Source organism: Leuciscus leuciscus (assembly GCF_965113295.1).
Source record: "Leuciscus leuciscus genome assembly, chromosome: 15".
Classification (NCBI taxonomy): Eukaryota; Metazoa; Chordata; class Actinopteri; order Cypriniformes; family Leuciscidae; genus Leuciscus; species Leuciscus leuciscus.
In genome coordinates this window covers 34,766,588-34,779,922 of record NC_138739.1, presented here as the reverse complement: position 1 = coordinate 34,779,922, position 13,335 = coordinate 34,766,588, and the positions used below count along the sequence as shown (strand labels likewise).

At 39.3% G+C, this 13,335-nt stretch overlaps 1 protein-coding gene across 1 annotated transcript; it reads left to right on the top strand.

Annotated features, from left to right (window-relative positions):
- Positions 1–1,565: 1,565 nt before the first annotated feature.
- On the top strand, positions 1,566–13,331 carry gtpbp2b (GTP binding protein 2b). Its single transcript, XM_082139709.1, has 12 exons — positions 1,566–1,937; positions 2,642–2,668; positions 2,760–2,944; positions 3,766–3,871; positions 4,549–4,746; positions 4,897–5,071; positions 5,231–5,450; positions 5,703–5,838; positions 5,921–5,979; positions 7,477–7,648; positions 7,737–7,901; positions 9,811–13,331. Exons 1-12 carry the CDS (start codon positions 1,761–1,763, stop codon positions 9,997–9,999), a joined length of 1,809 nt encoding a protein of 602 aa, XP_081995835.1. The 5' UTR covers positions 1,566–1,760; the 3' UTR covers positions 10,000–13,331.
- Positions 13,332–13,335: the final 4 nt, after the last annotated feature.

The following is a 13,335-nucleotide window of genomic DNA, read 5'->3' as shown; positions in this document are numbered from 1 at the left end:
AAAGACCAAATAATAGATGTTTCCAAAACAACACAAATTGGTCATCAATGTTCTTTGTGATAAACTCACATTTTGCCAAAATGGTCTTACAAATGGGCAATGCCAAAATAAATGAACCACAGTTTCAGTATTCAGTATTTTCTGTATTTTCTGCTGTCTAAACAGCATACAGATTTCAGATCTGATTCAGATTTCCTTTGTTAATAGATCTCTGCCCCTTAAAGAAAGATCTCTCATAAGCCATTGCTTAAATTTCCTTTTTTTTTTTTTTTTTAACAATACGATTGAAATTTAGTAAACACCTTTTGTGCTGATCTTTACAAATGACTATTCCCAAATATGGAACATCATTTTGTTAAGAGAATACCATATTAAGAAGCTTCAGAACATTCCTTGATGGCCATAAGCTCACATTTCGCCAAATTTAAGTATACACCAGATGCCCTTGAAAATTTGCAGATTAATTCAGTGGCCACAGAAATTTGGTTTTCGTTTTGAATCGAGTGTAGTGTCATCGGCTCATTGGGTTATTTATATATCAGCGATACCTTTCATTGATGTGAGAAGAAAGAAGCTGACTTACTAATAAAAAGAGGTATGGGGAGACAGGACACCCCTGCCTAATTCCTCTAGTAATATTGAATCTAGGGGAAGTACCATTTAGTTAATACACTGTAAAAAATTATTGTTGGTTTAACTTAAAAAAAGTAAGTTACCTGGTTGCCTCAAAATTTTGAGTTCATTGAAATTTAAAAAATGAGTTAATACAACAAAGAGATTGGTTTAATAAATAGAAACTTAAAATATTATGTTATCTTAACCACATTAATTATTTAAGTTGATCTGACAAAAGATTAAAAGTTGTGATAACATCAGGAAAATATTTTTTTACAGTGAACAGTTATCATTTTTATAGAAGGTTTTAATTGCTGCAGATTATTATTATTATTTTTTTTATTTTTTTACCAAAATCAAATATCTTAAGCGTGTCGAAAATGAACTGATGCTCGAATGATGAGTCGAATGCTTTATAAAATCTAAGAATAATATAAACCAATTATCACTATCAGTTCTGAGTAGTCCAGAACCTCCAAAACTAATCTTACATGATTTGTTATATGACGATTTTTCATGAATCCAGATTGTGATTCATCAATTACAGAATCCAAAACAGTTTTTAATCTTCTAGCTACAATTAGGGCCAGCAAACAGACAGACAGATTTATTTTTTATTTTGCTGGTTTTTTATTTATTTATTTATTATTGAATATGTATCAGATAACAAGCAGATATAAAGGAAAGGACAAATAGAACTTCTACAGGAATTAAATTATATCAAGTATATATGTAAAGCTTCACATATAAAAATAAATAAATAAATAAATAAATGTAAAACAAAAAAAGACATACACAGAGGAAACATTATGCGTCAGTGGTATTGTCAAAAATATCATCCTAATATTTTAAGAATCTGTCACTTTTCTTGTTTTTAATCAACAGACAGACAGATAGTTTGTGCTTGACAGGTTGGATGACGAATGTTTGACGAGTGTTGGAGGCGGGGCTTCGACTGAGGAGGATGTCGCTGCGCTCATGGCTCCCAGACCGCGTATCCCAGTGCAATACTAAATCACTTCAATGAAAGGAAAAGCATTGCCTCTGTTTATAGCAGAGAAGTGCATTTTTAAAAAATACATATATATTTAAATTTTTAGTTTTACAACGTAGCTTTTTAAATCTCCCTTATATGCGAGCGAGCTATGGATGTGCAGGTTGCAAACCACTGCGGCGTCAAGTCTGCAGCGAAACCGCAGAGTGCGACTGAATGCGGGCTAGAAAACGCACCAAAGAAGAAATCCCGGACGAGAAGAGGCAGAAGAGGGAAGAGACGGAGGGGCAAGAAGGCCAACGAGCCTCCGCCGTTTCTCCCTCCGGAGGTAAAGGAACGTTAGATGTCGGATCATGCTAACATTAGCCAGCGGAGATGATTCCTACTGTATGTGTATCAATAAACACAATATCAGACAGAATCTGATATAACATAGGCCTGTTCTACATTATAGGGAATCAGGATATTTATAACTGCAAATGTGCAGATGCTGGCGAAGTACTGATATTTTAAATGCACAAAATTGGTAACTCGCCAAAATATCGTGCAGTTATTGATGCTACTGTAAAATCATCATAAATTAATATTAGAGCAATTTTTAAAGTGTGAGAAGTTTTCTCTGTGTGTTTTGTTTTGTTAAATTTTTTGTTTGCTTTTTGATGACAGGTTGGCTAGTGAATACTAGTTTACCACAGTGATACTAATAATTGTATGATTTTAGTTGGTTAGAGAAGGCCAAGACATCTGAAAAAATGAACTGGCCAAATTGTACACTTTTTAGGCAAGAACAGATACATTATAAATCAAATCTATTTGACCAAACTATTAATAGTTTGTAAATAATAAAACACTTTTTTTAATGTTAATGCAGTTTAAAATAAATACATTTTATGCGGGTATAATTTATTTTGTGGTATTATTATTTTTTGCCAGTAAAAAAAAGAAAATGTGCAAGAACTGATTTTTGCTGGAATTTATTTATATTTTTATTTAATTAATTGTTTTCCCCCCAAAATATCTTTATGTTTTTAGGCTGAAGAGGGGAACATTGAATATAAGGTATGCAAACCCTACAATCAATCACAATCTGATTAAGTTCATTCTGATTTTTATCATCCTAGTTCATCCAATCCTGTCTTTTTTCACCCAGTTGAAGCTGGTAAACCCCACGCAGTATCGCTTTGAGCACTTGGCCACGCAGTTGAAATGGCGACTGCAGGAGGGCCGGGGGGAGGCGGTGTATCAGATTGGGGTGGAGGATAATGGTCTGCTGGTTGGACTTACAGAAGAAGATATGAAAGCATCACTTAAGACTCTTCGCAGAATGGCCGAAAAGTATGTTTTATTTTGATTGGTTTTATTTTAAGAATATTTATTTTAATTTTAAATATTTATGATTTAATTACTTAATAGCTTTTCATTAAACTCACGAACCCCCTGCTATTTAATCACAAACTCCAGTCTGGGAAACCCTGACGTAATGTAATATTTATGTTGTCGATAACAAAGAATGTAATATCATTTGAATTTTTATATCAATATGGTACGATATTATCCTATTCAAATCAATGTGGTAAATGAGTTAGGTCAAAAGTAATCTAAAAGTAATCCAAAAATAGTCTGATTATATTTCCTTAAATGTGTAATGTAATGGATTACGTTACTAACTACAATTTTTGTCATGTAATTTGGAGTCAGTAACCCACTACAATTTGTAAGTAATCTACCCAGCACTTGCAAACATGTCACAATATTCTTAATTTAAATAATTCCCGCCCAAGTCATATGGAAAATAAAAGGGTTGCCTGGTTGAGTTTGTAAGTAGTTTGTTGAAACTCATAGTTATGGTAAGGTGAGTGACATTTCCCAAACACGCTTGAAGCACTTGACCAATCACAACACACTGCACTTTATTGAAGGAGGGGCTTCATAAAGACAGGAACTAAACAGCACGTTACTGATAGACTGGGAAAAGAGGTTCTGCAACAATGACAAATATGTGAAAAATTTGTTTTTTAACATTCAATCATTCTAGTAGAGCCCAAAAACAAAATCAAGACTTTGAAAAAGGGCATAAAATTCTTTAATGTCAACGTGTTAGAAAGTGGGCTTACAAGTGTGTTGTGATGTCTTGGTAAGACTGTGACTCTGCGCAGGGTTGGAGCTGATATCACACTTCTAAGAGAGAGGGAGGTGGACTGCGACAGAGCTCGACGGAAAATCGCAGAAGTTCTCGTGAGGAAAGTTCCAGATGACCAGCAGGTTAGCTTGTGATGCTCCTCAATTAGTTTCCATTTAATTTTCATTGTGAATTGTGGTTGTTGTAATTTTAGTCATACATTTAAAAATTTAGCTCGCACATACAATGACCTGGATTTCTCGAATACACCTGTTTTATAATGAAAAAAAAAAACTTTTTTTTGTCATTTACTAAAAACAGAAAAGTTTTTCTTTTGCGTTTTTCACATATATGAGAGAGCACTGTCAAAACTATCCCCGTTCACACGGATCCGTGAAAACGACTAAAATGCTGTAGTATTCATGTCAGGCCAGTAGATGGCGATGTCACTTTGTAAAGAAACACTACACGCCTATTGACTGAACACGTGATACGCATATGCATGACGTCACCGTTTTCACAAATTCGATAATGGTATCGTTTTCAAAAACTTGACTTTGAAACCAGTTTCCAAAAGTTTTCGTTTTCAGGCCCCCAAAACTCCATTGTCGTGCAAATGAGCGGCCAAAACACATAAACATTTTTCAATTTTTTAAATTTTTTTTGTACTCAATTTTTATTGTATTAGAGGGTAACAATATAAAAGAGGTATTGTAACAATTCAGATACAACAGCAACACTTACACCACCTTCCTAGTTGAAAATGGTGTTGTGTAAACGGTCCCTAATGTATTATGCATTATCAAATTGGTGTGTGTAGTTCCTGGATCTTCGTGTGGCGGTTCTGGGTAATGTGGACTCAGGGAAGTCTACTCTGCTGGGAGTGTTGACTCAAGGCGAGCTGGATAATGGACGTGGCAGGGCGAGACTCAACCTCTTTAGACACTTGCACGAGATCCAGACCGGACGCACGTCCAGCATCAGTTTTGAGATCCTTGGCTTCAACAGCAAAGGAGAGGTGAGACAAATATTTAAAACTCACAAGTACACTTTCATTTCTGGTGCGTTTTTTTTTTCCAGTAGAGCATTAAATGGGATTTAAATCAACTACCTCCTACTTGCCAGCATATACGCATGTTGTTTTGTGAAATAATTTTCATCGTTTTAGGTTGTAAACTACAGTGACTCCCGTACAGCGGAGGAGATCTGTGAGAGTTCCTCTAAGATGATCACGTTTATTGATCTGGCTGGTCATTATAAGTACTTGAAGACCACCATATTTGGCTTGACAAGCTACTGTCCAGATTTTGCCATGCTGGTGGTGGGAGCCAATACCGGCATTGGTTAGTATTTATGCATATATTGATTTAGAAGTTTTGAAAGAGGTTTAAAAACATGTTTAATGAATAAGCCATAATACGTGGAACCAAAATTATGAAATATTTACAATAAATTCAATAAACATAGTTGTTTATTATTCTCATGCTGTAAAATTCTCTCAGCTGGCACAACTAGGGAGCACCTGGGTTTGGCGATGGCGCTGAAGGTGCCCATATTCATTGTGGTGAGTAAAGTGGACCTCTGTGGGAAAAGCACAGTGGAGAAAACGGTCCGTCAGCTGGAGCGAGTGCTCAAACAGCCCGGCTGCAACAAGGTCCCCATGGTGGTGGCCAACCCTGATGATGCCGTCACTGCGGCACAGCAGTTCGCACAATCCTCCAGGTACATGTGTGTGTGAGAAGAGAGAGGTTATTATACACGTTTATTGCTGAAGTCCACTTATAAACGTATTCCTGACCACTTTCCACCTTCTCTCTGAGCCTTACCATTGTACAGGCTGTTTTCAGTACTGTACCTTTAAGATTTAATATGTAAAAATGAGTACCTTACAATCTACCCTACCACAGTTGTTCAACACTAGTTTGTGTATGTGTCTGTGTGTGTGTGTCTAATGATGTATCTCTCTCCCTACAGTGTGACGCCCATCTTCACCCTCTCCAGTGTATCTGGTGAGAATCTGGACCTTTTGAAGGTCTTTTTCAACATTCTTCCTCCTCTGAGCAACAGCAAAGAGCAAGAGGAGCTCATGCAGCAGCTTACGGAGTTCCAGGTACACTCACACTCTAACCAACACCCATATGTTGTCTGAACTCCAGATGTCACTTTCATGTCAAATCGATGTGTTCTTACAGGTGGATGAGATTTACAGTGTTCCTGACGTAGGGACAGTGGTTGGTGGAACACTGTACAGGTCAGTCCACATCTGTGGTGTCAATCTTGACTGTCTGTCTGTTTAATTACTGTGTAACAGCCACCTAGCAATGCTCTGGCAACTGTTCAGAACACTTTATGAAATCATAGCAACACCTTAGCAACCACATATTAACACCCTAGCAACCACTCAGAACAACGTATATACAATATAGCAATGTTTTAGAATTGAAGCAACTGCTTAATTGGCACCCACATATCAATGCCATAGCAACCATTCAAAACACCTTTGCAACCCCAAGCAATGCCTTAGCAACACCTTTGCAACCACCCAGAACCACTTATCAATGTCCTTTCAATGACTCGTAACACTTTACTGTGCCCTAGCTCTGTAGCAGCAGCTTAGCAACCACATAACAATGCCCACATGATCACTCAGAACACCTTAGCAATCTCATGTAATGCCTTAGCAACCACCCAGAGAGCACACTTGCAACCACTTATCAATGTCTATGCAATCACTCATAACACTTTAGCAATGCCCTAGCTAGCAACAGCTTAGCCTTAGCAACACCTTAGCAACCACCCAGAACACTCTTGCAACCATCTTATAACTCTATTACAATCACCCAGAACACCCTAGTAACTGCTTAACAATGCTCTAGCAACAACTCTGAACAACTTCTTAAACCCTAGCAACCACATGGCTACACCATTGGAACCACTAAGAACAGGTTATCTGCTAACTAGCAATGTTTTAGCATTGTAGCAATACCCACATATCAATGACCTAGCAACCACTCTGAACACTATAGTAATCCCCTAGCACCCTAGCAACATCTTTGCAACCCCTTAGAACACTCTGTCAACCACATAGTAACATCTTTGCAACTACTTTAGAACACATTACTCTAATCACATTCGCAACCACTCATAACACTCTTGCAACTGTCATATAACTCTCTCACACAACCACCCAAAAAAACATCGCAACTGCTTAGCAACACCCTAGCAGCCATTAAGAATAACTTATCTACTGCCTAACAATGTTTTAAAACTGCTAAAGCAACGCCTTAGCCTAAAACTGCTTAGCAACGCCTTAGCAACCACTCTGAACACCAACTGCTTAACATCACTCTAGCAACCTCCCAGAACAGCAGAGCCTTAAAACTGAATCTAGAATCTGTAAACATTGAATATCTCTTCCTATATTGTCTATTGTCAATAGTGTAGCGAAGTGTGAAGCACAGCCAAACACAGATAAGTAACTTTCAAACCAAGCAGCTTTATGTTGGTTGACACGGCAAATCCTTGTGACCAACTTGATCCTGTTGCATGAGGGAATCTTTCTCCCTCGTGCGAAATCTCAGATCGCATGGATTCCTATTGAAATGCAAATTAGCAAAAAATCTGCCAATTGACCGCAACTTAAGGCCTATATAACCTTCACACTTCAAGGCCTTTTCAAGCCAATCAATATACAATATGTCTCGACAAACTTCCTCTTCTAGTTAATTGACTTTCCATTCACACGCAGTGGTGTGTGTCGTGAAGGAGACCGGCTGGTTGTTGGTCCCACGGATGATGGGAGGTTCCTGAGGTTGAAGGTGTGCAGTATTCACAGGAATCGCTCCGGCTGCCGCGTGCTGAGAGCCGGACAGGCCGCCACGCTTGCGCTTGGGAACTTTGATCGATCTTTACTACGAAAGGTCTGATCTCAAACAGAGGTTACATAGTCATATCTTTATGATGTCTTTCACTACGATGATCTCTTTTAAAGAGTGTTTATGTTTTTAGGGCATGGTTATGGTGAGTCCTAAAATGAACCCTACAATTTGCTGGCAGTTTGAGGCCGCCATTGTCCTCCTGTTCCACGCCAAGACTTTCCGCCGTGGTTTCCAGGTCACGGTGCATGTGGGGAACGTGAGGCAGACCGCCACGGTGGAGTGCCTCCTTGGGAAGGTGTGGATTGTTTGCTTCCTGACATTAAAGCAGGGATGGGTAACGTCCGTCCTGGAGTGCCGCTGTCCTACAGAGTTTAGCTCCAAAAACTCACCTGCCTATAGCCGTACCAGAGATGGTCTTATTATTGGGAGATTGAAGGGTCCTTGGCTCTACCATTGGAGAAAGCATAATGGCTAACTTGGATCACATGTGCCTTGATAATTAATCACATTACAGCCTTGACGTCATTGAATTTCGTTGAGAGTTGTGCGAAGGTCAATCACTGTTTGCTATGGAAGCTTGTTTCAGCCACTGACAAAAAAAAAAAAAAGGTAATTGCGATTTTATCTCACAATTCTGACTTCATTTCTCAGAATTGCATGATACAAGTCTCAATTGCATGTTATAAAGTCAGAATTGTGAGATTTAAACTCGCAATTGCGACTATATCATGCAATTCTGACTTTATATCTCCTAATTGTGTGCTATAAAGCACGCAAGAGATATATATGTGAGATATAAACTTGCAATTTTGAGGAAAAAAGTTCAAATTGCAAGTTTATTTCTCGCAATTTGGACTATAACACGCAATTGCGAGTTTATATCTCACAATTCTGACTTTATAACATGCAATTGTGACTTGTATCATGCAATTCTGAGAAATAAAGTCAGAATTGCGAGTTTATTTCTCACAATTGCGAGTTTATATCTCACAATTCTGTCTCGCAATTGTGCGATAAAAAGTCGCAATTATCTTTTAAAATGTTTTAGTCTGTGGCGGAAACAAGCTTCCATAGTTTGCATTTATCATAGAAATGAATGAGAAGTGCCGTAAACCGAATCATACCTATCACGCAATTGTCCATGACTTCTCTTATAAAACAGCATTTTTTTCAGTGTAAAGTCTAAAAATAGATCAATCCAAAACAAATGTTTAAGAACAAACATGTTGAAGATTAGCTGATGGGCTGTCGATTCATTAATTGATAAGCCGTTTTCCCACAAAAGCAGCTTATTCAGAGAAGTGAAGCCTCCATTAAAAAAAATGCAGCCTTTGGACTCCTTCCCTGCCGCAGCGTTAGTAGGCTTTTTTTTTTTTTTTTTTTGCAAACCTTGCAGGTTTAGTAATCCTGAAACATTAATTAGCTTGTTCCGGTGTGTTTGATTAGGGTTGGGGCTAAACTCTGCAAGTCATCGCCACCCCAGGACCAACATTGCCCATTTCTGCGTTAAAGGCTGTGTCTACATTAATCCACGCACATTTGAAATCAGCGTTTTCGTTTCTAAATGCTCTCCTTCCATACAAGCGTTTTTTTAAGCATTTTCCAAAAGTTTCTCATTCACACTGAATCGTCTGAAAATGCTAAATTCACCTTACTGCTCATGCGTAAAACCTTATAAGATGATACAGACATAATACAGTTCTCATGCTATTCTTCTGGCAGGATCATTTTATTTAGTAAAATATCTCACCATTCACTGATGCGTCTATGTCGAACTAACTCACAATTATATGTTTGGTCTAAAACGCAACTGCCTTCATGTTTTGCCGTATGTGTGTTGTAACATCTTTAGCAACAGTGTGAAAGTGCACATAACCGGCTGAATCTATCGGTTCAATATGTCACATGACTAAACATGCGTCATCGGTTTCAAACACCTCCGTTTTAATAGTCCACACTACAACACGGAAACAGCTTTTTCAAAAAGCTGTTTTCGTGAGACAAACACGCTATCTCGGTGTAGGCAGAAGGACCACAACGGAGAGAAAAAGATGCATTTTCAAACGAAAACTTATGATTGTGGACGAGGCTAAAGGAATCATGTCTTTACAAACCCGGTTCTTCTGTGGAACACAAACCGTGTTCTGAAGAGTGTTGCTCTGTTTGCTTATCGTCACATATACACGTGTGTGTTTGTCTTCTAGGAGGAGCTGCGGACAGGCGAGAGAGCCGTAGTGTGTTTCAGATTCTTGAAGCACCCCGAGTACTTGCGCGTGGGAGCCAAGCTGCTCTTCAGAGAGGGGGTGACCAAAGGCATAGGACACGTGACGCACCTCCTTCCCTCCACCCAGAACCACGTGCCTGATCAGAACCGCAACCAGAACCACAGTTAGACATGGTGGGAGTGAGACCATACGTCAAAAGAGGACACTTTCTGTACTTGCCTTGAGTTTGCATCCCCTAGTTTTATCACACACCTTTCATTTCCAAGCAGATTTGCCTTTGTGTAAATGCTCTTCATTCCTCTGACATTTGGAGGGTTGTGGTACAGCGATTTAACGATTAGGGTTTATGTCTGCTGGGTGTAATGGTGCTTGGAAACCTCTCCTATTTTTTGCACATGTGCGTTTCACATCTTAGCTTAAAGCTGGCTGACCTTGAGGAAAGCATGTGGGACTTCCAGTCGCTAAGTTGGGTATCTGGAGCAGATTTCTGGAGCAGACTGCATTACAGATAAGAAAACAATTGTAGTTGATCGTAGAAAATTAGTTTTTTTCAGTAGTAGTATTACTTCTTCAGATCCTCAGTAGTATTAAATATGTACAGTAAATCTGGTGCGCACACCTCGGATTTGCTTCTTTTCTTTTTACAAAGATTTACACAGAAAGGCTAAAAGCAAGATTCTAAGGGTGCTTTCACACTGGCAGTTTAGTTCGAAACGGTGCACGGTTCACATGAAAAATTGCTAATGTGAAAACTGTCGTGCGAACCTGGGTCCCCAACAGGGTACCGAACCCAAGGCCCTGTCCTTAACACTCGCAGCCTTCCTACGAGTCCGCACTTTGGTGACACAATGCCACTTTGACTGTTGGGAAGAAGTCTGCTGCAGAGCTCGCACCGCAGTGTAGTGAAGTGTGCCGTTTCCCAGACAGCAACATAGTGTCGGCCCAGATCCGGGCCACATCTGGTACATGTGGATTCAACGCGTACCAGATGTGGGCCGGATCTGGGCCGACACCATGTTGCTGTCTGGGTTGGGACAGGGCCCAAGACTACCTGAAGGAGGTGGTCTGAGTTCAGTTGCACTCGAACTGTGGCACGATTCACGTGAATGTGAAAGCAAAAAAAAAACTAACCTGCACATGCGTTTTAGCCGATGACGGTATATTTGCTTCAATAAAACAGCAGAAAGCCACCTTTCATGCGACACACATACAGTAAACCCAAGTGTCGTTTACTCTGCTGTGCATAATAGCATCAAATTAATAAAAAAACACAATATATTGACCGCGTTGTGTTTTCTATCATGCGGCGTGCACGTTAGTGAACGCTAATGCACCAGTGTTCGATAGAATCAAGCTGAGTGTGAAACCAGACCGACACTGCGGGAGGCATCGGGAACAGTCGCGCTCGGACCGCAGCAAACGTGCGAAAGCACCCTTAGCCTTAAGCCCAAAGTATACTTCAGTTTTGATGCGAACCCACTGGTTGTTTGACAGTTGTTTGTCAGGTATCTCTTAACCCCCTCACACAAGTGCTCATCAGCACAGGTGTCTATTGATTTTTTTGTTACAACTGGACAATGAAACTGAAACACCTGGTTTTAGACCACAATCATTTATTGGTATGGTGTCGGCTCTCCTTTTGCGGCAAATACAGCATCAATTCGTCTTAGAAATGACAGATACAAGTCCTTCACAGTGGACTGAGGGATTTTGATCCATTCCTCTTCCTGAACAGTGTCCAGGTCACTACGTGATGCTGCCGTTTTCTGACTTGCTCCTCTAAAATACCCCAATGTGGCTCAAGCATATTTGGATCTGGTGACTACAGGCCATGGGAGAAGTTCAACTTCACTTTCATGTTCATCAAACCATTCCGTCACAAGTCTTGCTGTGTGTATTGGTGCATTATAATGCTGATACACGTTCAGTGTTTGAACCATTAGGAGCACATGGTCCTCCAGAAGGGTTCAGTAGTCTTTGGCAGTGTCACGCGTCCATCAAGCAGTCGGGAATGCCATGATATTGCAGCCCAAACCACCACTGATCCGTGCTTTAAAAAAAAAATCTAAATCATGTAAATTTCGTAATTAGCAAAGTAAAAACCAAGTATACTTTGGGCTTTAATCTGAGCTCTCACTGTATGATTTTTATGGTCCTTTATGGTTGTTGCATGTCAGACTGTACAATATTGTAGCAAAGAGTTTGGTTGTCCTGTTTCCTGCTTGTCGGAGCAGTTGTGATGATGTGCCAGAACTTTGTCGAAGGCTAAGATTTGCCAGGAAGGCAACTAGTAATGATTCCTAAAAATTGTCTTGAATGGAAGAATTGTGGCCCTTATTTTACAGTGCGACGCTTGCCGTAGTCGCAATGAAAACAAGGTTGTAACGGACAAAAGTAAAGTCCATTTGATATGTTCGAACAAACTTAATGTGATAACGAAACAAAATGCACTGACAAAATGACCATTTATTGAATCGGAACAATTCACAAATGGTTTCATGAACGATTTTGTTTGCGTTTCATGAATAAATGACCACAGCCTTGTTGTTGTTCACGTAATTTAGTTTCTTTTCAGTGTGTTTTTTGGTGTGATGGGATTTCGCCCTCATCTTCAGGACAGAAGAGTTAACTGAAAGGGAATTTTTGGAGCTCTGGTGTTGTAAGACCAGTGAGGCATGACTGGGATTTTATAATCCTGATGACATTGTGCCTAATTATACATTTATCTTCACTGATATGACTCCAAAAACAAATTTGTGCATATTGCACGGTTGTTTGTAAGCAAATATAAGCGAGGTTTAGGTAATTTCAGATGGCTTATAGGCAGGGCCATCCTTGGGGCGGAGCAACTGGTGCGACCATGCTTGGGACGGCCCTGCGTAGAGGGTTGACTGAAATCTTAAGGCAGATTTGTGTGATCGCATTCATCATGAGCATGTACAGGAACCCAGATAACGATTGTGTTTTGCGTCTCGTTCACCTGTGCAGTCCTATTTGATACACAGTGCAATTATTAAAACATTGAATGTATTGATCATAGATTTGAGTGACCATTTAAAGTTACTAAACTAAAAATGTGAACGTTAATGTATAAAAGTTAATTTCATTCAACAATATTGAATATTGGGCATCATTCATGATACTTAAGCAGAATGCAAGTGTAATTTACCCGTAAAAAAAACATTTTTGCAGAGATTTTCACGCGAACGATGTCAAGAATGGTTTTACGAACATTTTACAAAGAAATTTGTTTTGCTTGTGTTTCGTAAATGAGGCCCAATTTCTTTCACAAATTCAGCAATTGGTCAACAGTGCATGTTGTGCTTACACAAATAATAATTAATATTGTCTGATGTGCAGCTGGTTGGCTTTATTATGTTTGGGATGTATCTTCATTTCATGTACTTCTGAAAAAAAGGCTTCAAAAGCCTTCAAACCCGATATCCAATGCTATGCTATTAGTTCCTATGTAATAAAGAATTCATGTTTTATTGTGGAAACCCT

What these genes read in the sequence shown, in the direction of transcription:
- gtpbp2b (XM_082139709.1), top strand. Translation starts at nt 1,761, where the DNA reads ATGGATGTGCAGGTTGCAAACCACTGCGGCGTCAAGTCTGCAGCGAAA. An exon ending in CAGTTCGCACAATCCTCCAG is followed by an intron (nt 5,451 to 5,702) that starts GTACATGTGTGT and finishes CTCTCCCTACAG; the next exon opens with TGTGACGCCCATCTTCACCC. An exon ending in ATCGATCTTTACTACGAAAG is followed by an intron (nt 7,649 to 7,736) that starts GTCTGATCTCAA and finishes TTATGTTTTTAG; the next exon opens with GGCATGGTTATGGTGAGTCC.